The sequence below is a fragment of the Panthera tigris genome, chromosome A3 (assembly GCF_018350195.1).
Source record: "Panthera tigris isolate Pti1 chromosome A3, P.tigris_Pti1_mat1.1, whole genome shotgun sequence".
Classification (NCBI taxonomy): Eukaryota; Metazoa; Chordata; class Mammalia; order Carnivora; family Felidae; genus Panthera; species Panthera tigris.
The window spans coordinates 101,930,322-101,957,221 of record NC_056662.1 but is presented as its reverse complement, the minus strand read 5'-3'; the positions used below and the strand labels follow the sequence as shown (position 1 = coordinate 101,957,221).

General features: G+C 42.5%; 1 protein-coding gene and 1 pseudogene across 1 annotated transcript; both read left to right on the top strand.

Annotated features, from left to right (window-relative positions):
• Positions 1 to 26,570, top strand: POLR1B (RNA polymerase I subunit B). The gene is made up of 15 exons (XM_007082343.3): positions 1 to 236; positions 4,385 to 4,552; positions 4,805 to 4,951; positions 6,613 to 6,745; positions 7,846 to 7,982; positions 8,744 to 8,967; positions 9,713 to 9,884; positions 12,252 to 12,423; positions 13,496 to 13,777; positions 14,686 to 14,819; positions 19,305 to 19,475; positions 20,085 to 20,241; positions 23,128 to 23,324; positions 24,263 to 24,516; positions 25,160 to 26,570. The coding sequence occupies exons 1-15, from the start codon at positions 60 to 62 to the stop codon at positions 26,040 to 26,042; spliced, it is 3,408 nt and encodes a 1,135-aa protein (XP_007082405.1). The 5' UTR covers positions 1 to 59; the 3' UTR covers positions 26,043 to 26,570.
• LOC102953104 lies at positions 1,698 to 2,264 on the top strand (annotated as a pseudogene).
• Positions 26,571 to 26,900: the final 330 nt, after the last annotated feature.

The window sequence follows — 26,900 nt, the reverse complement described above, 5'->3', positions numbered from 1 at the left end:
CTGCCGTTCTTCCCGGCGCGTGCGGAGCCGTCGCTGGCGCCCGGTGTGTAGGAGGACGCATGGATCCCTCCGGCCGGTGGCAGAGCCTGCCCAAGGGGCCCAGCTTAAAGCATTTGACTGACCCGTCTTATGGGATCCCGCGGGAGCAGCAAAAGCCAGCGTTGCAGGAACTGACGCGGGCGCATGTCGAGTCCTTCAACTACGCTGTGCGCGAGGGCCTCAGCCACGCGGTGCAGGTGAGCGCGGCGTCCTTCCAGGCTGCAGTCGCTCTGCGATCTCCGGTGCCACTTGCTCCGACGAGGCCCCAGATGAGGCGAAACTCGAGGCGGGCACAGGAGAAGGACCCCGCGGGCTGGACGAGGGGGGTGGGTGGGAGGATGCTTGTGTGGCGAGGGGTGCGGGATAGATCCAAGATGCTGGGGTAAGTGGGGCAGTGGCCTTGGGTAGGGTTCCCAGAGAGATGGCTGGGAGATCACAGTATAATCCCAAATAGTTCTCCCAGATAGATCGCGCCAGGCTCTGCGGGGGGCCTGGCACTTGTAGTCTAGTCGACTGGGGGAGTACTAGATGTATTTGTGATTTCTGGATTTCTTTGTGGTTGGAACCTTAGTGTTTTGTAGCCAGTGTCTGCATGCGTGAGAGTGAGGAAGGCGCTATGCTATGGTGGGTGTGCCATTCACACCGCACATGCTTTCATGTCACTGAAGTTTTACGTCTCCGAAACTTACCTGAAAAGGTTCTGAACCTATTTGTACATAGACTGTACATGTGAGGTCATGCTTCCACGGTGTTCTTCTTAGCTTTAAAGGGAGAAACTACTGGGCACCTGCTCTGAATTAGGTGGGTGTTGAGGAAGATATAAATGAGGCCTGAAAGCGAGATTGAGTAGTAGTGACACTTATTCAACATTAAGTGGTTTGATTGATCTAAAGGATACGGTAGCAGAGTTCAAATGAAGATGGTGGGGGAAGGTCTCATTTGGTTAGCATCGCCAGCGTCTCCCAGGCAGTGGGCTCTGAGGGTGCCAGTAATACATAGACTGGAAGTTCTCAAACTTTTTGGTCCCAGGACCCCCTTCCACTCTTAAAATTTTTGAGGGGTCCTAAAGAGCTTTGTTTATCAGTATTTACTCTATTAGAAATTAAAATTGAGAAAATTTTATTTATTTATTTTTTTTAACGTTTATTTATTTTTGAGACAGAGAGAGACAGAGCATGAACGGGGGAGGGGCAGAGAGAGAGGGAGACACAGAATCGGAAGCAGGCTCCAGGCTCCGAGCCATCAGCCCAGAGCCTGACGCGGGGCCTGAACCCACGGACGGCGAGATCGTGACCTGAGCTGAAGTCGGATGCTTAACCGACTGAGCCACCCAGGCGCCCCTTAATTGAGAAAATTTTAAAGTATGAATTCATTTAAAATATAAACCAATGATATATTAACATTTTTATTAAAAATATTTTTGGAGAGGGGTGCCTGGGTGACTCAGTTAAGCGTCTAACTTCGGCTCAGATCATGATCTGAGGGCCGTGAGTTTGAGCCCCTCTTCCGGCTCTGTGCTGACAGCGCAGAGCCTGGAACCTGCTTCAGATTCTGAGTCTCCCTCTCTCTCTGCTCCTCCTCTGCTCGCTCTCTCTCTCTCTCTCACAAAATAAATTAACGTTAAAAGAAAATTGGGGGGGGGGGGTGGGAAGGTGAAGATGTCAGTGACCAGGGCACAGGTCCTGGTAGTCCGAAGGCTCAAAGGGCAGCTGGGACCCTGGTGCCATTAGGTGCACAGAGAGCCTCCCATATTACCAAGGACATGCTCCAGGGCACTATCCCAAGATCCCAGAAGAACAGGCTGCCGTTGCCAAGAAGGATAATATGTGGGTGGAAGACTACCTACCAACCACATCCGGGTGATGGCATGGGGTAAGGCAAGTACTGGAAGCTTCCTGATGGCTTGCAACAGGAGAGGGATCCATGGTCTGACTGGGACCACCCAGACCTGAGGTTGAACTGGGGTGAACCGATGCACTGGGGCCTTGACATGTATATCAGGAACCATGTGGGCACATCCCCCCACGCCTGTTTCCTGGAATCTCATGTGTAAGCACTTCTTGGGCTTCATGGCCTTCATGCTGTTCATGTTTTGGGTTGGGGAAACCTACCCCACCTACTAGTCTGTGGGGCCAAAACAGTATCCTTAAAATAATTTGTAGGTGGAACGAGGCAGTGATACAGCCAAAGAGCCTGCTAAGCTGGTGGTTCGTTATGAGATCTGAGGAAGCTTCATCAGCTTTGTGCCCCCTAAGTGACTCCCTTATTTCTAGAGACTTAACCTGAATAAATCCCTAATAAAACAGTGGTATGGTTAAAAAATTTTTTTCTAGGGGCGTCTGTGTGGCTCAGTCAGTTGGGCGTCCGACTTGGGCTCAGGTCATGATCTCACAGCTTGAGTTCGAGCTCTGCGTTGGGCTCTGTGCTGACAGCTTGGAGCCTGGAGCCTGCTTCAGATTCTGTGTCTCCGTCTCTCTCTGCCCCTCCCCAACTTGCACTCTGTCTCTCTCTCAAAAATAAACATTAAAAAATTTTTTTTTCTAGAGCAGAAAAATTAATAGGTAAATGATATTTTTCCTGTCTTTTGAATGTCTGGCTTATTAGAAGACAGCTGGATTTGCATTTCTGCTTCTGCATTCAGCCTCTTGTGATAAGTTATTTTGATTAAGTACATGTAGAAAGTGTGGTCAGCACAGATAGTGATGCTGCAACTTAGTATTAGTACCAGAATACTGTATGGAAAATGTTGTTACATAAAACAGTAAACGACTAACATTTATAAAGTCAAGGGAAAGATAGCCTTTGTCATATTTTGGTTTATTTACAGTTTTGCCCAATATGGGGGGGGGGGATGTATTTCTTCATTCTGTGAGTCTAAATTGATAAATCTCACAGGCATCTTTTCAGAATACATTCGATCTCATTATTCAGGAATTCGTATTTGTGAATTGCCTACTCATTAAAATCTATTCATAGCCCACAAATCAGTACATACCACCATGTGCAGAATGGTGAAAATTTTGAATTGCCCAGTGCGCACCATTTCAACTGAGGTCCAACAAGGTGATGCTCTATTTCTTGTTTCAAGTTCCATACTATAAACAAGTATCCTTTTCTAAATCTGTCCAATTTTTCTCCTTCTGGTGCTTTTGTTGGTGATTTCACTCTTTAAAATAGCCCTCAAGCATAGTGCTGAAGTGCTATCTCATGTTCTAAGTGCAAAAAGGCTGTGATGTACCCCTTAAGAGAAATATGTGTTAAATAACCTTTGTTCAGTCATGAGTTAGTGCTGTTGGCTGTGAGTTCAGTGTTAATGAATAAACGATATATATTAAGTAAGGTGTCTTTAAGTAGAAATGTACATAAAACAAGCTTATGTATTGATCACTTGACAAAAGTGTGATCAGAGACAGGAACGTAACTTTCCCCTAAGAACAATTCAGTGTTTGTGGCAACTTTATAGACCTTAACTATCTCAAATAACAAGATTGTATTGTGATATAGGTAGTGTAGCTGCGACTTGAAAAAGAAAATCTTCTGATCTCCCTTTTGAAAATTGATGCTTCGTCCTTAAATAAAAAATACCTGAAAATTTTATGTTAGAATAAAATACTAAATCCTAAAACAATGCCAGCTTTAGATAACATTTGAAAATGGAGACAAGGTCAGTTGAACTGACATGGGGGTAGAGAACCTTCTCTATATTCTTGGCTCCATTTCTGGCATTCTTGTTGTAACGCTAAGGCTAGGAGGTTGTTCCTAGTTAATATGTAGGAGAGCTCAGCGATGCCCCTTCCTCGGAACAGGAGAGCTTCCCCAGGGAGTGGTGCAGAGAAGCAGCTGTTGTGCAACGGGAAGAACCACCGTGGCTACCACCTGTGAGGCTCTGGTTTCAGCGTGAGGCCACCATGGAATGAAATGTACAAATATCAGCATAAAGAATGATGGCATTAGAGTGCCCGGTCCTAAATCAGGAGGATGTTTCCGTATCCTCTCCTGTTAGGAGCAGTCCCGTTTGTCTTGCTGTGCACGTTGCAGGTACCACGTACAATAGAGAAGTCAGGCACTTGGTTCACAGAACAGTTTTGTTCTGAACACAACTGTACCCTAGAGCCTGCTACAAATGTGACGTGTTTCAGACACTCACAATCTGAATTAGTTCATTGTAGTTGCAGGTACTTAGCGAGGGTATGAGTAGACCGGATGTAGTTTTAACCGTCTTTTTAGATATGTCATGTCTGGCATTTTGGGCATCAGTGCTTGTAGAACATGAGAGCTTTGGAAGAATCTTGGAGAAAGAGGGCCTTGGAAATGCAAGCAGTTCATTGTGTGGATTGTATTTCAGGCTATACCTCCCTTTGAATTTGCTTTCAAAGATGAGCGGATCTCTCTTACTATTGTGGATGCTGTCATCAGTCCACCGATGGTTCCAAAAGGAAACATCTGCAAAGAGCTCAACATTTATCCCGCAGAATGTCGGGGCCGGAGGAGTACCTACCGGGGCAAGTTGACAGTGAGTACAAGTGACAGCGTGTGACTCTTAGGTTGTACGTTTTTGAGAATAAGGCTGGTGCCTAATAAAACTTCTACCAGAATTCTGCTTTCTTGGTACTGTCATTTAAAGATCCTATCTTTTAAATCCAAAGGATAAAATCATTTACCTGATGGTCTTCTTCTTTACTCTTTTAAAATACTTACTTGCTTTGGTAGATCCAGGTAGTTTCTGTTTATTATTAAGTAATTTTCTTCTCTCATTTTCATTTAGGCTGATATCAGCTGGGCAGTGAATGGCATCTCAAAAGGAGTCATTAAACAGTTTCTTGGCTATGTTCCCATCATGGTGAAGTCTAAGCTTTGCAACTTATACAACCTTCCTCCAAAAGCCCTCATTGAGCACCATGAAGAAGCAGAGGTAATTGCGGGCATCCAGGTGATGGTAGAAAAGGCCTGAGATGGGAGTGAGAAGATAGAAACTTGCCAGTGAGAGTCAGTTTTTCTTTCTCCGCTTCCAAGTTCTGGATAGGTAAAATGGGGCTTGGTATCTTGTGTGCTGCATACTTTGTAGGCTCAGAATGAGTCTCAGATGAGACCGTGTGTGAAAAGTTGCCGCACAGAGACTATTATTATTATGGGGGAAGTATTGATAGGTTATTCCCTAATTTCCTTCATGATACACTTTCCGTATGAGATGCTTGCTTTACCAACAGTAAGATTCTGTGAGCATATTGAATTGCTTCCTGTACCTCTCCTTCGGCATGGTTTTCATCTGCGATACGTGGTTTTGCAGTATTGAGTTGAAGTACTCAAGACGTATAGACTCTGCTGGCAGTAGGGAGACTGTTTTGTGATGGGATGAGGGTTATGGTGTCAGATCTGGGTTTGACACCCAAGTGCTCCACTTACCAGTTATGTGGCTTTGGGAATTTTCTTTTTTTTTTTAAATTTTTTGTTTTTAACGTTTATTTATTTTTGAGACAGAGAGAGAGCATGAACGGGGGGAGGGGCAGAGAGAGAGGGAGACACAGAATCGGAAGCAGGCTCCAGGCTCTGAGCCATCAGCCCAGAGCCCGACGTGGGGCTTGAACTCACGGACCGCGAGATCGTGACCTGAGCTGAAGTCAGACGCTTAACCAACTGAGCCACCCAGGCGCCCCATGGGAATTTTCATCTTTCTGTGCCTCAGTTTCCTCTTCTGGGCATAATAACTGTGCCACTTATTGTTATGAGGATTAACGGGGCTGGTAACATAGAGCACCCAGCATGATATACCTGCTTCATAGTATCGATGTGTAGTAGCTTTTTATTTATTATAGAACTATGATACCAGAGGGGCACCTGGGTGGCTCAGTCAGTTAAGTGTCCACCTCTTGGTTTCAGCTCAGGTCATGATCTCACGGTTTGTGAGTTTGAGCCCCACATCAGACTGTGCTGACAGTGCAGAGCCTGCTTGGGATTCTCTCTCCTCTCTGTCTGCCCCTCCCCTGCCCGTGTTCTGTCTCTCTCTCTCTCTTTCTCTCTCTGTGTCTCTCTCTCTCTCAAAAATAAATAAATAAGCATGAAAAACATTTTTTTTAGTTAAAAAAAAAAAATGTGATACCAGAACTATGAAAAACAGTTTCCTCTTTAGCTAATCTGAATTTCTGGTTTCCAGAGTTTTTATACAGTCAAAATTTTTTAACTTCTTTGGGAACCATATTCACCTGGAAGCAAAATGGCTATTATCTCTTATCTCTTTCAAGTAAGGGTTTTTTTTTTTTCTTTTTTTTAAATATCATTTGAAGACTAAATCATGAAATCATTTTAGGGGGACAGAAAGGCAAGTTAGTTCGAGTCTGTCTAGTAGAGGAAAGTATCCTGATCCTTCCATACTTTTCTGCCAGGTCCCTAGAACCTTTTTAGTGCACTTAAGAGAAGACTTAATTCACACATTGACAGTTTCCATGAAGTTTCCAGGGGACCTGTAGACCCTTTCGCCTCTGCGTGCCTCTTCTGCACGTTGCACTGCGTCTGGCAGTTATCTTCATGTTGACGGTGTATCTTTGTTTAACAAATTATAATTCATCTGTTCGGCAGGAAATGGGAGGCTATTTTATAATCAATGGCATTGAAAAAGTCATCCGAATGTTAATTATGCCTCGGAGAAATTTCCCCATTGCAATGGTAAGACCAAAATGGAAAACCAGAGGGCCTGGCTATACTCAGTATGGTAAGTTGTAGTGACCTTTGGAATGTTCTTTTAGAAAAGTTTTGTTTTTCTAGTAAGCATTTCTGTTAAGTTAGTAAGCATGTTATAGCAGGAAGCCTACTTTTATTATGTTTAATTTTTTTCACATTGAAAGAACACATGTATGGGTCGCCTGGGTGGCTCAGTCGGTTAAGCATCTGACTTCATTTCAGGTCATAATCTCGCAGTTTGTGGGTTCAAGCCTCATATTGGGCTCTCTGCTGTCAGCCCAGAGCCTGCTTTGGATCCTCTGTCTCCTGCTCTCGGAAGAATAATAAACATTTAACAACAACGAAAGAAAGAATGCATGTACTGATGTTCTTATTTATGGAGACGAAGGCTGGCCTGACTCAACCAGAGGGGGGGTGTGGGCCTCAGAAGTCTCCTATGTAGGTTTCCTCTTCCGTGGCATTCCTCTTGGAGTCCCTGGCTGACAGCCACCTGGCCTCTGAGTGCTCACTGTGACAGAGCCTGGCTTCATAAGACAACATTTTCATTCTTTGGTGACCCTGCAAGTGAATAACTTGTTTTTATAATTGAGCTAAAAATCAGCTTCTAATGATAACCATATATACTCTCCCTAGAATAATAGCATCTCAGCAAGTCAAAACGGCTAGTCGTTTATTCTTTTGCATCACTGATGTGGAATGCCGTTCCAGTCTTTGTTTAAAGCTGAATCAAAATCTAAAATTCTGCTTTTCTCCATTTGGACTCTTGGATGAAGCCATTTTCTCTTGATCAGATTCCACAGAGTACAGGGGATATAAAGCGCTGTATGATGAGGCTCTGCAAGGTGCTCGTGATATAACGTGTTATATAACACACGGACCCAGCTCTACAAGGAAACTTTGAAGTTGCATTAAATTTGTAGTTTCAGTTACTTGTAGTGGTTTTCAGCCTAGGGAGATTGTGTGCCCTAGGGGATTTGGCAAGGTCTGGAGACATTTTTGGTTGCCAGTCTTGGCTAACCTTAGTGATTTGGCTCTATTTTTAAGAGGGTTAAAAATAATTTAGGGAAAAAAGTAATTATCAAAGCAGTTACAGTATTACTGAGTTTTTGACTTTTTGCTTTGTTTCAATAGGAGTTTCAATGCACTGTGTAAGGGAAGAACATTCTGCTGTCAACATGAACCTTCACTACCTGGAAAATGGCACGGTTATGTTGAACTTTATTTACCGGAAAGAACTGTTTTTCCTTCCTTTGGGATTTGCACTGAAGGTGTGACTTAACGAATGTGTTTCTTTTGCTATGAAGAGGTTCAGTGGAGGTCACATTCTGTGCAGAGTGGATAGGTTCTCCCGAGTGGAATTGATGGCTGTATCAGCTGTGCACTGCTCCAAAACAAATTACCCAAAATGCAGTGGCTCAAAATATCAACAACCATTCCTCTCTCACTATTTCTGTGGTCAGGAATTTGGAAGTGGCTGGGATTTGGGGCACTTGTGCCTCAAGGTCTCTGGAGGTAGCGGTGAGATGTCAGCAGGGGCTCCAGTCATTTAGAAGGCCAGTAGGGCCAGAGGATCCACTTCCAAGGTGGTCACTCATGGCTGGCAGGTCATTGCAGGCTGGTGGCAGCAGGTCCTGGCTCCTGTGCATGTGGGCCTTTCCACAGGCTGCTGGAAGCGGCTGTCTTCCCTGAGAGGGTTAGCCAGGAGAGTGAGGCTGAAGCCACAGTCCCTTTTGGGACCTGACCTTGAGAATCACACATCAACTTTTTTACCATGTTGTCTTGGTCACACAGGCCAGTGCCGACTTAGTGTGAGTGGAGACTCTACAAGGCTGTGAATACCAGAAGGCAAGGATGATGATGGGGCCATCTTGCTGTCTTACCATACAAGCCATGCCTTGTTTTGGAGAGTTCATTTGGATTTGCCAGTAGTGGAGTGCTAAATTTCCTCAGAGAAATAGAATGGCTAAAATTGTTTAGTTATGACTAGCGATTAAAAAGAAAACCTTGGTTTTTTTTTTTTCTTTTCTAGGCACTTGTCAACTTCTCCGATTACCAGATTTTTCAGGAGCTCATCAAAGGCAAAGAGGAGGACTCTTTCTTTAGGAACTCCATTTCTCAGATGTTAAGGATCGTAACGGAAGAGGGTTGTTCCACACAAAAACAGGTCCTTAATTATCTAGGTGAACGCTTCAGAGTGAAGCTCAGTCTCCCTGACTGGTACCCAAATGAACAGGCTGCAGAGTTTCTGTTTAAGTACGTGCTTTTGCCTAAACGGTTGTCTGTGGGGCGGGAGGTTGTAGTTAGGGCTATGAGTCATCTGGGAATCAGAATGGACCTGGGGGTAGCATTCTGGTCTAAGGAAGCAGGGCCCAGCTCTGTTCCTCTGGCCATCCACACCTTTCTTTCTATAGTAGTTTCGTTTTATTTTATTGTGCTTTTAAAGTTTTATTTTGAAACAACTCCAGACTTCCAGAATTGCTGCAAAAATAGTACCATGGACACTTCACATTCACTAGTTGTTACCATTTTTATTACGTTTGCTCTCTTGATTTCTCTTTACGTAGGTCAACATTCTTCTTCCTGTAACATTTGAAAGTTGTAGGCATCCTGTCCCTTTATTTGCCCAAGGCAAGGACTCTGTTATATAACCACTGTACAGGTACTAGCGTTTAAAGTAGTATGTAGGCACAGGTCACATGTTGAGCACCCGAATGGCCAGTGCCACTGAGAAACTGAATTCTTGATTTTATTTAGTTGTAGTTAATTTACATTTAAATAGCCACATTCTGCATGTCATGCCATGTGGTCCAGCACAGCTCTAGACCCTGTGAGTATGTACTGTCCTTTTGCTAATGTTGCCAGTAAAGAGGAAAAGCAGTTGTCTTTAAAAATGAGCAAGAACTTTTAAGTAAACAGGAATCGGGAACCTGGGTTCGTAGGACATCAAGTTCTAGTAGCAGCTCAGTTGTTTTAAGCTTCGCTTTCTGTTTTGACACAGCCAGTGCATCTGTATCCACTTGAAATCCAGTACTGAAAAGTTTTACATGCTTTGTCTCATGACCCGGAAGCTCTTTGCTTTAGCCAAAGGAGAGTGCATGGAGGAGAATCCTGACAGTTTAGTGAATCAAGAAGTCCTTACACCTGGTCAGCTCTTCCTTATGTTTCTGAAGGTAAATGCTTGCTTTCACCCTTGGGCCAGTCGTCCCTCTTGTGGAATGGTGAGACGGTTTCCGGCAGCACTGTTTTCTGAGTGTTTGCAATTTGTAGTTTCGGCACTTTACGTAGCCTGCCTTTTTAATTTTTTGTTTGTTCGGCAGTAAGGGATTTAATCCAAGATCTTAAGTTTACACCAAATTCAGAAACTTCTTTAATATTTCTAAGAGGTTAAAGGCAACATCAAGTCTCGGTCTTAACATTAACGATAACATGTAACTGGCCAAACGTGTGTGATTTCCATACTTTTTTTAAAATGTTATTTATTTTTGAGAGAGAGAGAGAGAGAAAGAGAGAGAGAGCAAGCAGGAGAGGGGCAGAGAGAGAGGGAGACGCAGAATCCAAAGCAGGCTCCAGGCTCTGAGCTGTCAGCACAGAGCCCGACATGGGGCTCGAACTCACGAACTGTGAGATCATGACCTGAGCCGAAGTCAGATGGTTAACCGACTGAGCCACCCAGGCGCCCCAGATTTCCATACTTTTATACCAGCTTTGTTTTAAGCTTCTGAACCCCTGACTCTGGGACACAGTAAGAATCTTCAGGAAGGTACAGGACAGTGACATAATCTGAACTACAGACTTCAGTAGCCATTTCACTGAATATCACAGCGGAGATTGAGGTGTCCTGTGATTTCCGTGCTTGGTTCTGAGGGCTTGTTAATAGTGAGGGAGTGAGAGATACTGAAGAGCTGCCCTCTCTGAACTTTAGAACAGCTCTGGTGAACGCTGTTCATCGTTCTTTGTGGTGTCTGCCCTCCCTGCCAGAGGCACTGTCTGCTCAGCTTTATACCCCTGAACCTTTTACCAGAAAGGCTGGGGACCTCATAGGAAGGCTTCTTAGAGGCCTCTTCTCACTTCTCTTGCGCTGTTGTGTGCAGGCCTTACATACAGGTCTCCAGTCACTCGACTGCATTTCTGAAGTCAAAAAGTGCTAGAACTCCAAAAATGCGAGTTGGCAGGAGAACCTGACCTGCACTGACGGGAGGCTATTTATAATGTTCATTTATTCTACTTAGTGTGATAGTTTGTCTCTCCGTAGAAGTGTGTTTGATTACAAGCCGGCACCTCAGTCTTCATAATGAGTTTATGTACCTGCTACCCTTGTAAAGTCTGGAAAATTCTTAAGACAGAAATAAATTGGGCCCAGGTCGTCCTATAATGCACTGCTCTTTGAAGAAAAGTTTGTCGTGAGGCTTCAATAAATACGCAGAGTGCCAGCTTACAGTATGTGCCCCATGCTAGTTGCTCACCTTAGCAAGTTAACTACAAAGTGACAATAGGCAGACCTCTTACCAGGGAGAGACCGTTTTGGTCCTCATTCCTCCGGTCTCCTGTCTCAGGTCACAGAGCTGCTGCCTGGGTCTCTGGTCCTCAGGTCTGTGGCTTTTCTTTCCTGTTTTCTGACTCTGCTATCTCACTTCTTTTCCATTTTGCTTCAGACTTACAGGAGAAGAGAGTGTCACTCTTTCCTACCAGTTTGTCAACTGTCTTGTGTGTTGGGCGTCATTTGGGGACTTGGACTCTTCTTAGTTGTTTTTACTGTTAAGAGAGTGGCTGCTGCTTTAAAGCTTTGCTCTCGTTGCCTGTTTCTGGGGTTGAAGCTGTTCTGACTTCTTGATGAGAGCATTTTAATGAAAAACTTTTCTAAAGCCAAAGCAAACGTGATTTTTGTTTTTGTTTTAATTTTGTTTTTTAATTTGAGAGAGTGTGTGCACGAGTGGGGGTGGCGGAGGGAGAGAGAGAGAATGAATGAATGAATGAATGAATGAATCTCAAGCAGAGCCCAACGTGGGGCTTGATCCCACGACCCTAAGATCATGACCTGAGCCAAAATCAAGACTCTGACACTCAACTGACTGAGCCACCCAGGCGCTTCCTCCCAGAGCAAACTTTTGATTCTTTTCGTGAATGTGGGTAATCTTTACTAGGAGCAGTTTTTGCCTCACTCCAAGGGACATTTGACTGTGCCTGGAAACATTTTTGGTTGTCACAGCTTGCAGGATGCTACTGCCATCCCGTGGGTCAGGGCCAGGGGTAGCGCTAAATATCCTGCATGCAGGGCCTGGCCCCTCACTACAAAGAACTATCTAGCCAAAATGTCAGTGGTGCTGAGGTTGAGAAACCTTGATATGCAGGAGTTTGTGGCTTCTGCCTGAACAGGAATAGTGTGATGAAAGACTGTTTTTCAGGCTTATAGACCAGACGTTCTCCATGTCAAATGTATAAATTAGTGGGCCTTTGTTATGGACATGGGATTATTATGTGGGAGTAAGTATGAAATGTGAGTAATTTAAATGTAATCGTTTCAATTTTTTTTATTTCAGGAAAAAATGGAAGCTTGGTTAGTGTCTATAAAAATTGCTCTAGACAAGAGGGCTCAGAAGGCCAATGTGTCCATAAACACTGAAAATTTGATGAAGATTTTTAATATGGGAACAGACCTTACAAAACCATTTGAATATCTTCTTGCTACTGGGAATCTGCGTTCTAAAACAGGTGAAATTAAATAGATTGGCTTCAGGGGTTGTGGGAGGGGGGATGGGCTAAATGGGGAAGGGGCATTAAGGAATCTATTCCTGAAATCATTGTTGCCTACATGCTAACTAACTTGGATGTAAATTAAAAAAATAAAATTAAAAAATAAAAATAGACAGACTTCATTTTAGGTACAGTTTTAAAGTTATTTGATCAATATGGATTTATATATTGCTGAGAGAGGTTCTCTTTAAAAGTGAACTCATCTCTTGGGGCACCTGGGTGGTTAAGTTGGTTAAGCGTCAGACTCTTGATCTCAGCTCAGGTCTTGATCTCGGGGCATGAGTTCAAGACCCATGTTGAACTCTGTGCTGGGTGTGAAGCCTACTTAAAAAAAAAAAAAAAGAAAAAAGGCCTTTAAAAAAGTGCATTTGTCCCTTTCACTAAAGACGGATTTCATGTTGTAAATTTGACAAGTGTGCATCAGTGTGCATCAATCTGAAGGGCTTGAGACAAGGCATCTGTAGAGCTTAAATCCACTTCTTATCATCACATGCATCTCTGTGCCTCCTTCTAGAATTCTAAAGATAGCTTAGATCTGTGAGGAACCGTTAGTAGTCTGGGGCGGGGGTGGGGGTGCATCACCTAAACCAGGTGCATCAGAAAGGCCTGAAAAACCTAAGTAGTCATTGAGGGCCCAGAAGTAATACTGTTGATTTTTTTTTTACACAGATAGTACCGATGCAGATTTTTTTTTACGACTAACAACTCCTTACATATTTTCCATCCCTCTCTGATGAATCCCATTTAGTTACTTGCTGTTTCACACTCATTTAACGTTTCCCACAAAGGAGGTAGTAATAGGAGGAGAGAGGGAACCAGTGGGGCTAATATAACTTGGGAAATCTGGGGGGAGGGGTTACTGCCTTTTTACTACTAATTTTGTAAATCCCTCCCACTCGTCAGCGCTAATAAACTTTATAACTCACTCTGATTTCTACTGTGCTCTGAGGTTTTGTCCTCAGAGCCTCACATCGAAATACACTTGTTTTTTAAGTTTAGCCTGTTTTTGAATGACTTTTGTTTTATTAAGGTCTTGGCTTCCTGCAAGATTCTGGACTTTGTGTTGTGGCTGATAAGCTGAACTTCATACGCTATCTCTCCCATTTCCGCTGTGTGCACAGAGGGGCTGATTTTGCTAAGATGAGGACCACCACAGTACGCAGGCTGCTGCCGGAGTCCTGGGGTTTCCTTTGTCCTGTGCACACCCCAGATGGGGAGCCCTGTGGCCTGATGAACCACCTGACTGCCGTGTGTGAGGTCGTCACACAGTTTGTGTATACAGCATCTATTCCGGCTTTGCTCTGCAGCTTGGGTATGTGATGGACAGTGATAAACAGTCTTGTTTGGGTGTGGGGGTTTTAACAGGTGCAAACTGTCAAGTTATACTTCTTTGGGAACTAAGCAAGAATTCTGCAAGAATTCTGTTTACTCTTCTGTGCAGGAGTCGGGCTGGTTTCCTGGCTCGTCTGTAGGTCAGGTGCATTTTTTTGAGAATGAGTGAGGGAGAAATTAAATGCTATAGTTTTATTTTATTTTTTGCAAAAATAAAAATGTCAAAACATTTCAAATACACCAGCATTCAGCATTATCGTTAATGCATTAACATTCAGCAATATCAGAAATAACATTTTAGGTCACTCCCTGTATCTGGTGACTCGACCACTGCATCTCTAAGTAGGAAACAGTGTCAGTTTGCAGGAAGACCATTAAAAAGAGGTTGTCTAGTAGTCTGTACCCTGATGTCATAAGAGACAGAGCCTTTGTTCTGGGGACTCACAGCTGCTAACTCTGCTTTGGCTGAATGTCCTGGAATAAACACAAAAGCACCACTAGTCTTGATGCTGGGGTTACAGATAAATTTTAGCAAGTAGGCAGATTCACAGATGTGGAATCCTCAAATAAGGAGGATCAAGTGCAGTTGAGGTTTTGGGGAAAAGTTTATCTATTTACATGGTTCTAATCAAAACATAGAAGATATACATAGGAAAGCCTCTCTTATACCCTTGTCCCCCAGCTGCTCTCCCCAAAGACAGTCCGAGTCACCAGTTTCTTGTGTATCCTTGCTGAAAGGGCTTAGAAACATGTAAGCAATATAAAAATGTTCTGGTTTGGAGGCCAGATCTCTAAAATGATGAAGCGGTTGTCGAGCCTATCTGGAGGGACTTTTTAACGTAGGAGAAAGCACTCTGGTGTGAGCATTTGGTCTGTTCACTTCCCCAGGGGTCACTCCAGTTGATGGAGCTCCACACCGGCCGTACAGCGAGTGCTACCCTGTCCTGCTGGATGGCGTCATGGTTGGCTGGGTGGATAAGGACCTTGCTCCTGGTGTTGCAGATTCTCTCCGACACTTTAAGGTGATCTTGTGTCTTTGTGAACTGTTCTGTCCCTTACTCCTAGGTTGTCTGTCCTTTTCTTGTCGAGGTAGCCCCAGGGCAGCGTAGACTGGCCAGGGGGTCTGGAGGTCAGAAGCTGATTCCGAAAGTGCCTCTACATCCCCTGTAGTGTCACAGTCTTGTCTTGTGCTGGCTTCAGAGGTTAGGGTCAGTGACAGATACTTTGACCTGCATGCATTTTTTTGGTAGTTTCATTGAGGCCCTAGTCTGCTAATCTCACAAATTTTTAACTTTTTTTGTTTTGTTAATACTAGTGGCATACAGGGGGCCTCAAAATACATCCTTTATATTTCAAGTAATGTTGAAGATATGCGAGTTATAAGTCACACCCTGTTACCTTCTGGGTCTTAAAAGTGGATTTCTATTTATTTATTTTTTATTATTATTAAACAATTTTTTTAAGTTTATTTATTTTTGAGAGACACAGGGAGGGGGAGGGGCAGAGAGGAAGAGAAAGGATCCCAAGCAGCCTCTGCATTCTCAGCACAGAGCCTGATGTGGGGCTCGAACTCACAAACCGTGAGGTCATGACTGAGCCAAAACCAAGAGTCGAGCGCTTAACCAACTGAGCCACCCAGGCGCCCCATGAAAGTGTGTTTTTGAAAAGTCAGGTATGGGCGCCTGGGTGGCTCAGTTGGTTAAGCATCCAACTTCGGCTCAGGTCATGATCTCACAGCTCGTGAATTCAAGCCCCATGCTGGGCTCCGTGCTGACAGTTCAAAGCCTTGGAGCCTGCTCCCGATTCTGTGTCTCCCTCTCTTTCTGCCCCTTCCCCACTTGTGCTCTGTCTCTCTCTTTTAAAAATAAGTAAAACATTAAAAAAAAAAGTAGAATAACATTCTTTGACTAACTTATATTTGGAATTTTCCTAACAAGAGTTTTGGTATGAGACAATGGGCATTGAAGAATTGTTCTTTGGCAACAGGATGAATTATAGTTCGTGCTCTGGTTTATTTCAAACTGTACTCTGGTTCAGTTTTCGGTATTTTTAGTTTTCAAATTGTTCAATATAATTTTTTTTAATTTTTTTTTTACATTTATTTATTTTTTGAGAGACAGAGAGAGACAGAGCACAAGTGGGGGAGGGGCAGAGAGAGGAGGAGACACAGAATCCGAAGGAGGCTCCAGGCTCCTAGCTGTTGGCACAGAGCCTGACGCGGGGCTCGAACTCACAAACCGTGAGATCATGACCTGAGCCGAAGTCGGTCGCTCAACCGACTGAGCCACCCCGGTGCCCTGTTCAATACAATTTTAAATGTAAAGGTGTTCGAACACCACAGAGAACTCCCATCTGCCCATTACCTAGATCCACCAGTTGTTAGGTTTTGCCCCACATGCTTTATCCATTTGTATGCCCTTTATAAACCTGTACAGTTTTTTCTTCTGAACCATTTGAGGATGGTATACAGACCAATCCCCTTTTCCATGAAGATTGCCACCATCAAGTGCATTCTTCCTGAGAACAAGGGCTTTTCCTCCTCAATAATCCCAGTACACTTTTCAACATCAGGGAAGGTCAGGGTGGTGGAGTCCACAGCTGACACTCAGATTATGCCAGTTGTCTCAGGAATGTCTTCCACAGCAATTTTTTCTCTATCCTGGTTTGGGACCCAGTCCAGCATCATGTATTACATGTAATTATCATGTTTCTTTAGTCTCCTTTAATCTTGAACGGCCCTTCAGCTCTTCGTGTCTTGACTTTTTTAAAAACTACAGGCCAGTTATTGTATAGCTATCCTTTATTTATGTTGGTGTGTAGCTTTCTGATGATGAAATTCAGGATATCCTTTCAAGAGGCACATGATCTTGGGGCCCCTGGGTGGCTCAGTCAGTTAAGCGGCCAACTTTAGCTCAGGTCATGATCTCACGGTTTGTGAGTTCAAGCCCCGCATCGGGCTCTGTGCTGACAGCTCAGAGCCTGGAGCCTGCTTCAGGTTCTGTGTGTGTCTCTCTCTCTGCCCCTCCCCCACTCATTCTCAATCTCTCTCTCTCTCTCTCTCTTTTTCTCTTTCTCTCTCAAATAAATAAGCATTTAAAAAATGGAAAAAAAAAAGAGGCACATGATGTTGACTTGTCCCGCAGCTAGTGATGCTAATTATGATCGCAGTAAGGTTGTGTTCTCTAGGTTGATGCACTGTGCTGTTGCTAATTTTCTGGGTAATTAGTAATTTGTGGAGAGATATTTGGAAGAAGCTATGTGAAAGCCTCATCAAGTTTTTACCTGCAAGTTGGCGAATTCTTTGAAGAATTCTTACTCTCCCATTGATGATTCTTTCCTGAGGGAATGACTATTGTGATGGCTGCCCCGTGATTGTTTCCTAGCTCTATCATTCCTTCTGTGTTTGTGAGTTGCTATTTTGTAAGGTAGAGTTTTCCTTTCTCTTCCACTTATTTGTTTTTTTATTCACAGCAGCATAGATTTACAGATGCCTGTTTTATTTCATGAGTCTTCTGTTGCTGTTGCTTATTTTGATGCTCAAGTTGTATGATTTCACTTTTTCCAGAGGTCCCTGTGGTTTTGTTTTGTTCATAAATGCATATAACAAAATTTACCATTGTAACCATTTTTAAGCTTCTAGTCCAGTGGCATTAAGTATGTTCAGGTTGTTGTGCAACCACCACCCTATCCATCTCCTGAAGTCTTCCATCATCCCAGACTGGAAGTCTGTACTCATTCAACAGGAGCTCCCCATTTCCTCCTTCCCTGGTTGCCACTGTTCTACTTTTCTTCGTGAACTTTGACTTTGCTAGGTACCTCATGTAAGTGGAATCGTACAGGATTTGTCCCTTTGTGTCTGGCTTATTTCACTTAGCGTAATGTTTCAAGTTCATTCCTGTTGCAGCCTGTGTCAGAATTTCATTCCTTTTTGGAGCACCTGGCTGGCTCAGTTGGAGGAGCATGTGACTCTTGATGTCACAGTCATGAGTTTGAACCTTACGTTGGCTGTAAAGATTACATGTATAAATAAACGTAAAAATAATTGCATTCCTTTTTTTAAGACTGAAGAATATTCCATTGGGTATACTACCACATTTTGCTTATCCATTCGTTCATTGATGGATACTTAGCTTGCTTCCACCTTTTGTGTTGTTGTTGTTTTTTTTTTTTTTTAAGCTTATTTATTTTGAGTGACAGGGCTGAGGGACAAAAATGAGGGAGAGAAAATTCCAAGCGGGCTCTGTGCTTCCAGCACGGAGCCCAATGCAGGACCTGATCCCACAAACTGTGAGATCATAACCTGAGCCGAAATCAAGAGTCAGATGCTTAACCAACTGAGCCACCTAGGTGCCCCAGGTTGCTCCTACCTTTTGGCTACCATGAATAATGCTGCTGTGAACATGGATGTACAAGTACCTGTTTGAGTTCCTGCTTTCAGTCCTTTGGCGTGTATGCCTAGAATTAGAATTGCTGGATCATACGGTAATTCTGTATTTCATTCTTTGATGTGTTCTGGGGGAAATCTGTAGTATTTTCCTTTCGATATACTAAGTGTATTATATTAATTTATTCCCTGATCATCATTCTCTAGTACTAGTGATGAATAATGAACCCTCAATTCCTGGAATAAATCCCACTTGGTCATGGTGAATCATTTTCTTAATATTTAAGAAATACCAGTTAAATAGTAAAAATTTATTTTTTTCTTAATAGATACATTTCTGCTTTATAAAAAGAATTAGAAAGTTTTCCTTTGTTTTCAGTGCCCTGGAACAGTTTGTAGAAATTGGGTTATCTGGTCCTAAGTCTGCTAGAATTCCCCTGTGAAACCATCTGGCTCTAGTGCTTTCTTTGGGGATAGTTTCTAGATACGTTTATTTCTAATATGGAAATCGATCATCTTTAAAAAGGCTTTCTACCTCTGTTGGGGTCTTCTGTTTTGGTAACCTGCATTTTATCCATTTCATCTTGATTTCTTAGAGTAGACCCATGATTTTAAATTTTAGTTTCACTGGGTTTTTTTTTTTTTTTTTTTTTTTTTTTTCATTTCTTACTCTGTACATTTGTCCCCCTCCCCATCCCCACACACCCCTCCAGCTTTTTTTCTTGGTTAGGTTAAGCAGTGGGTATTTGAGAGAATGCAGAATTTTGATTTATTACTTTGAACCTTTTTCAGTATTAATTTCAGGTTTTATCTTTGTTAACTTGTGGGGGTTTTGTGTGTGTGGGTTTTTTGGGGTTTTTTTTTGTTTGTTGTTTTTTTTTGGCCTTTGTGTTAAGAATTTGATCCATTTAGGGGAGTCTGGCTGGTGGCTTAGTTGAGAGAAAGAGAGTCAGAGCATGAGCAGGGGAGGGGCAGAGAGAGACAGAGAGAATCTGAAGCAGGCTCCAGGCTATCGGCACAGAGCCCGACGCGGGGGCTCGAACCCACAAATCGTGAGATCATGACCCCCAAGTGCCCACCCCTACATCACTTCTTAATTGAACTCTCTTTTTGTTGAAAACAGGTGTTGAGAGAAAAAAGAATTCCTCCCTGGATGGAAGTGGCCCTTATCCCCATGACGGGGAAACCAAGTCTATACCCAGGGTTATTCCTGTTTACTACTCCTTGTAGACTTGTGCGGCCTGTGCAGAACTTGGAATTAGGCAAAGAAGAACTAATTGGAACTATGGAACAGGTACACAAAGCATTGTGTTGGTGCCTGAACCTACTCGTGTGGTATATGACTTCTGAAGACTTAATCACTGCTACTTTTTAAAAATGTTAGCGCTGTTTGATAACCATCGGGAGTTTGAGAGAAAATCACAACTTACCTCTGTCTCCTCTGTGATGAACACAAAGCCGTTTTCACATTTCCTCCCTCCGCTCACCTATTGAGAGAGAGGGTTGATGGTCATGTTACCTGCCTTCCCATCCTGCCCAGCTCCTATGCACCTGACTCTGCGTCAGGTGGTGAGGTGGGAACATTCCATTAGACTCACTCACCGCCTTTGCCTCCATCTTTGCAGTTGGGAAACTGTGGGCTTTGTGCTACCTAAAACTTTCTTTCTTCCAATCTTCCACAGTTGAACCAGGGTGGATTTAGAGTGACACGGGTCAGGTAAGCGATATTTCTAACTGGAAGCTTCCCCGTGCTTCTCAGTGGATCCTGTCCGTGTTCATGATGTTGAGTGGGGAAGGTTTTCGTTCAAGGCTTTGAGTCCTAAACTCTGAGAGATAAGATGAGTTAATATGTTAGCAGTCAGTTATTTTGTGCCTTGAACTTCTCGCCCTTCCTTTTTTCCAGATCTTCATGAACATTGCCATCTTCGAGGATGAGGTTTTGGCTGGAGTTACCACCCACCAGGAGCTCTTCCCTCACAGCCTTCTGAGTGTGATCGCCAACTTCATCCCTTTCTCTGATCACAACCAGAGTCCTCGGAACATGTACCAGTGCCAGATGGGTAAGAGGGAGTAGAGAGTGGTGGTGGTATTCACACAGAAGAAAAGCGCTTGTAACTTTTTTTATTTTGAAATACTTTCAAACTCAGAGAAAACTTGCAAGAATGGTACAAAGATTTCCTATAAACCCTTTATCTAGATTCTGTTAACATTTTGTCTCATCTGCCCTGCTTTCCATTTGAAGGGAAGTTACAGACACGATGCCCCTTTACCCCTAAATATTTCATTGTGTATTTCCTAACAGCAAGCATGTTCGCTTACGTAACCAGGGGCAAGCGTTTAAATCAGGAAATTTAACATTGATGTTGTTATACTATTTTATAGTCCTTACTCAGATTTTGACTGATTGTCCCAAAAATATGGCTTGTGGCAGTTTTTTTTTCTGCGTAGCACCTAGTCCAGGATAACAAGTTGCATTTAGTTGTCATGTCTCTTTAGTCTTTTAAATTAGAACAGATCCTTAGCCTTTGTCACTTTTGACATTGATGTTTTTGAACCAAAAGGTAATTTATTTTGTACGATGTTTGTCAATTTGGATTTGTTTGAAGTCTTGTGATTTGACTTTTGAAGAATACAAACCATGTAGTCACCCACATCTTATCACTTGCAGTATTCTTCATTCCTGCCTGATGATTCCGTGTTCCGTTGAATACCTCCAAGTAATATCTCTTGAGCCTGAAAAGCTTCCTTTAGCATTTTTTATAGTTTAGGTGGTTGGCTACAAATCCTCTTAGTTTTTATTTCTCTGAAAATGTCTTTGTTTGATCTTCACTTGAAGGAAATAGATGTACATTTCTAAATTGAGAGTTAGTTTGTTCAGCACTTAAAAGGTATGGAACTGTCTCTTCTTGGTCTCTCATTTTTACTAGAAGTCAGTGGTTACATGTATGGTTGATTGCTTGTAGATAATGTGTTCCTCCCCCCAGCGCCCCACCCTCCCCTGTCCTTAAGATTTTTACTTTATATTTGATTCATAGCAGATTGAGTACGATATGCCGAGATATGATGTTCTTTGTGCTTGGAGTGTATTGGTCTTCTTAAATCTGGTTTTAAAGAGTTAATCGGGGCGCCTGGGTGGCTCAGTCAGTTACGCATCCAACTCTTGATTTTGGCTCAGGTCATCTCAGGGTCCTGAGAATGAGCCCCACAGCCTTGGGCTCCCTGCTAGACATGGAGCCTGCTTAAGATTCTCTCTCTCTCTGTCTCCCTCCCCCCGCCTACCCCCTCTCCCTGCTACCACTCTCTCTGTCAAAAAATAAATAAAAGATGTAATTAAATTAGTAGTTTTTGCCATTAATTGTAAAAACACTGCTTCTGCCCCATTCTCTCATACCTCTCCTGAGATTTCACTTATGTGTCATGTATATTAAACCTTTAGGTATCGTTCTGTAAGCCATTGGTTTATAATCTCCTTTTCTGTCTTTTTTTTTCGTCTTCGGGTTGGATCATTTTGTTGATCTATTGTTAATTTCACTGATTTTTCATTCTATGTCAGATATTTAGTTTTTTAGCCTAGCATTTCTGTTTGTTTCTTTTTTATAGTTTCTATTTTCTCTGAGGTTGTTGTCTTCATTGTGAACATATTTTCCTTTATGTTTTTGAGCATTGTTATTACAGGTTTTTAAAAATCACTGTCTTCTGATTCTAACATCTGGGTCATCTCAGGATCCATCTGCATTGATTACATTTTTCTAAAGTATGGGTTGTGTTTTCCTATTTCCTTGTATTTCTAGTAATACTGGATTGTATCCATGACATCGTGAATGATAGGTTTTAAAGATTGTCAGTTCTATTATGGTCCTTCAAAAAGATTGGTTTTTAGATTTAATTGGTAGATAGCTGAACACAGCAGTTGAAGTATGTTCTTTTAGCCTCAGGTGGCCTGCTTGGATCTGTCACATGCATAGTTTAGTCCGCCAAGGATTTGGACTCCGTTTATTTGCAGAATTTAAGGCTCTTCATGGTTCTTTCCTTTATAAAATCTACCCCCTTACTTTCCAGTTGCTGTTGTGTTCTGAACTCTGTTCCTTGGTTCTGTAGGCTGGTAAGACTGTAGGTTTCTATCTAAGTTGTAGCCACTACAGTGACTGAACCATCAGGCAAAAACATTAAAAACTGAAAAAGCTAGTAGTTCCCTCTGTACTGTTTCTTTTGTCCAAGTGTGAATTCCTCTCCAGTTTCTGACTCCAGTGCTTTCATACTGTGTGTGTTTGGGGAGGGGATGGAGGTGGTTTTTTGTTTTGCATTGTTCTGGATCTTAATGTGCTGAGGTGTAGCTTTCTCCTACTGGAAGCTGGAAGTCTCCTTTTCTAGATTTTAAAATTCACTGTGTATGTATGCATACACATATGGTCTTATAAATCATTTTGTTTCAGGTTGATTCTCTGTAATGTGAAGTAGTACAAAGAAGAGTCTTACTTCCCTACCCTCTGTACCCCACACCCAGAATTAGCAGATACTGACATTGTGTTCTGTGTGTGTGTAAGGAAGTAATCTAAGTAGGTAGATAATAGTTACTGTCTGCTTTTCCCCCCGTCTGTCCCCCAACTAGTAATATCCTGTAATTTATATGCATCCTTTTTATGCTTTTCTTACATTATACACATGTCCATAAACTAGGAGTGGAATTATCTGGGATGTGTACCTAAAGCGTATAATATTAAATGTCATTCTGTGCTTTTTCCCTCTCAGCATCGTTTTCATGGTCTGGCTACATAGATACACGTGGTCTGCTTCATTTTCATGCTGTGTATTAGTCTGTAGTGAGCAGAACCACCACGATTGATTTATTCATTCCCTGATGATGCATGTTTTATTGTTACCAATTTTATATATGACCTTTATAGTCAAGGGGAAAACGATGCTAAGGGTTTTTTTTTCCTTTGTAGGGAAGCAAACTATGGGCTTTCCACTTCTCACTTACCAAGCTCGATCAGATAATAAACTGTATCGTCTTCAGACTCCACAAAGCCCTTTAGTGAGACCATACATGTATGATTATTATGATATGGATAACTATCCAATTGGGACAAATGCCATTGTTGCTGTTATTTCTTACACTGGCTACGATATGGAAGATGCCATGGTGAGTTCTGCCAAGAGAATGTGGTTTCATTTCTTTTCTTTTTAAAAAAAAATTTTTTTTAACGTTTATATTATTGAGAGACAGACAGAGACAGAACATGAGCATGGGAAGGGCAGAGAGAGGAGGAGACACAGAATCTGAAACAGGCTCCAGGCTCTGAGCTGTCAGCACAGAGCCCGACGCGGGGTTCAAACTCAACAAACCGCAAGATCATGACCGGAGCCGAAGTCGGATGCTTAACTGACTGAGCCACCCCGGCACCCCTCATTTCTTTTCATTTTAACTTTTTTGTTTACTGTGGGATTACTGAAGGAATATTTTCATGTCCTGGCACCAGAGTGTTCTGTTAAATGATGAATTCCTAGTCTCAGTTGAAAATGGCAAGCCTTGGGGCACCTGGGTGGCTCAGTCGGTTGAGCGTCGGACTTTGGCTCAGGTCATGATCTCGCAGTCTGTGAGTTTGAGCCCCATGTCGGTCTCTGTGCTGACAGCTCAGAGCCTGGAGCCTGCTTCGGATTCTGTGTCTCCCTCTCTCTCTGCCCCTCCCCTGCTCATACTCTTTCTCTCAAAAATAAACAAACATTAAAAAAAAAATGTTTTAATTTTTTTATTAATGTTTTAATTTAATCAGCACAGAGCCCGATGTGGGGCTTGATCTCATGAACTGTGAGATCACAACCTGAGCCGAAATCAAGAGTCAGATGCTTAACTGACTGAGCCACTAAAGTGCCCCTATCATTTATATTTATGTATGATCAGGTCTTAAGCCATTTACAAGTGTCTGGGTTTTATTAGTGTAGGTGACTTGGAAAATTTGGAGTTTTAAAATTAGAATGGCAGTTATCATAAACGCAGTATTTTAATTCTAACTAGTTTTAATTTTGAAAATCCCCATTTGGCCTCAGTCTCTTAAATTAATGATTTTTTTGACCTCACAGATTGTGAATAAGGCCTCTTGGGAACGAGGCTTTGCCCATGGAAGTGTCTACAAGTCTGAATTCATAGATCTCTCTGAAAAAATTAAACAAGGAGATGATAGTCTGGTGTTCGGAGTCAAACCTGGTGACCCACGGGTTTTGCAGAAGTTAGATGATGATGGCTTGCCATTTATCGGAGCACAGTTGCAGTATGGAGATCCGTATTATGGCTACTTGAACCTCAACACCGGGGAAAACTTTGTGATCTACTATAAGTAAGTTCGGATACCCAATACTACTTTGTGAAGGCTGTTTCTCAATGAAATTGCTGGTGGTCAGTGAATGTTATCTTTTAACAGGAGAATTCTGGAGAAGACAGAAGTGATGGTTTTAGTCACTGACTCAGTCATAACTGAATTGGCGTTTCTTAAATGAGACAAAGTTCTGTGTCTGCTGTATGGCCTTTGTTTTTTTACTTCTCTTGTCAGTCTCATAGTTTGATAAGTTACCTGTGATTTATTTCAAAACTGTATTATTCAAACTTGATCATCTCTCTCAGGCATGTTGTTAGGAATTTTCCTAGCTAAAATGTCAAGTTCACTGTGCCTTTTATTAAAATTAAAAATTTCGTAGCTTATTTTACATCCAGAAAATTGTTTCAACAGTAGGTCTCATCATAGTTTTTCAGTTGCCTCTGTCGCCGTTCTTTCAGATGGGCATAGTTGTGTAGTGAATGTAATCAGTAGCTCTGTTCGTAAATACTTGTAGGGACACCATCTGTATTTGTACTGGAGAGTAGAGGTAGGAATAAGTTTTGCAAATACCCTATAAGATGCACTAATTATATCAATAAGACTTAAATGTCTTTGTAAGTTTAAAGAACATAGTTTGACCTCCCGTCTGCTTATTTTTTCCTAGGAGTAAAGAAAATTGCATTGTGGATAACATCAAAGTGTGTAGTAATGACACCGGCAGTGGGAAATTCAAGTGTATTTGCATCACGATGAGAGTCCCTCGGAACCCAACTATTGGAGATAAATTTGCCAGTCGTCATGGGCAGAAGGGCATCTTGAGCCGGTTGTGGCCAGCTGAGGACATGCCATTTTCTGAGAGTGGGATGGTCCCAGACATCTTGTTCAATCCTCATGGTTTTCCCTCCCGCATGACCATTGGTATGTTAATTGAGAGCATGGCGGGGAAGTCTGCTGCTTTGCACGGTCTCTGCCACGATGCTACACCCTTCACCTTTTCAGAGGAGAACTCAGCCTTAGAATACTTCGGTGAGATGTTGAAAGCTGCTGGCTACAACTTCTATGGCACCGAGAGGCTGTATAGTGGCATCAGTGGGATAGAACTGGAAGCAGACATCTTCATAGGCGTGGTTTATTATCAACGTTTACGCCACATGGTCTCAGACAAATTCCAGGTTAGAACGACGGGAGCCAGAGACAAAGTCACTAACCAGCCTATTGGGGGAAGAAACGTCCAGGGCGGAATCCGTTTTGGGGAAATGGAGCGGGATGCTCTTTTAGCCCACGGTACATCTTTTCTCCTTCATGACCGCCTCTTCAACTGTTCGGATCGATCGGTAGCCCACGTGTGCGTGGAGTGTGGTAGTTTACTCTCTCCACTGTTGGAGAAGCCACCGCCTTCTTGGTCTGCCATGCGCAACAGAAAGTACAACTGTACTTTGTGTAATCGCAGCGATACTATTGACACCGTTTCTGTGCCTTACGTTTTCCGGTATTTTGTAGCCGAACTGGCAGCTATGAACATCAAAGTGAAATTGGATGTCATTTAACCTGATGTGGCCTTTTGGGTTAGGAAAACTATCAGATTAAAATAAGATGTAACTTCAGTTTAGTGAAGATATTACTTGGTTACTGTGGAGTTTTTCCAAGGGTGTTAGAGTTTTCAACCAAGACCTAGCAACTGAGAATTCAGGATTTCTGAGTCTATCCAGTATAAGAACTACTGAAGTTGATTTTTAATACATTATGTTCAAAAAATGATACACTGGTAAGTTGACGGATATACAGGGAAGTCTTTCCAACCCTAGGTTCTTTGTATCCTATTTTCAGCAGGCAGTGACCATCAAACATTTCTCTGGCTAGAGCAGAGCAGTCCAATACAAATACAATGCAAGCCATAGATGTAATTTTATATTTTCTTATATCTCCATTAAAGTAAAAACAAAAGGTGGCTCTACTGAAATGTAGTTGTTGTACAAAACTGCACGTATTTAATGTATACAATCTGATGGGTTTGAACACATGCATACACCTGTGAAATGATTGTAATCAAGGTAATAAACGCCACTTCCAGAAGATTCCTTGTGCCCTTTGGGGTCGTGTGTGTTCGTTTTTGGTAAAAACACTGAACTTGACATCCACCCTGACATCCATCCTCTTAACAGATGTTTATGTGTACATGGTAGTATTGTTAATGACAGGCACAACATTGTACAGGTATCTAGAATTTACTCGTCTTGTGTTAAGTGGAATCTGACACCCGTTCAACAGCAACTGCCCGTTTTCCTCGGGCCATCATTCTAGTTTCTGTGAGTGACTAGATACCTCGTATGAGTGAAATCATGGCAGAGTTTGTGCTTCTGTGACTGGCTCATTTCACTTAGCATAATGTCCTTCAGGTTTACTTG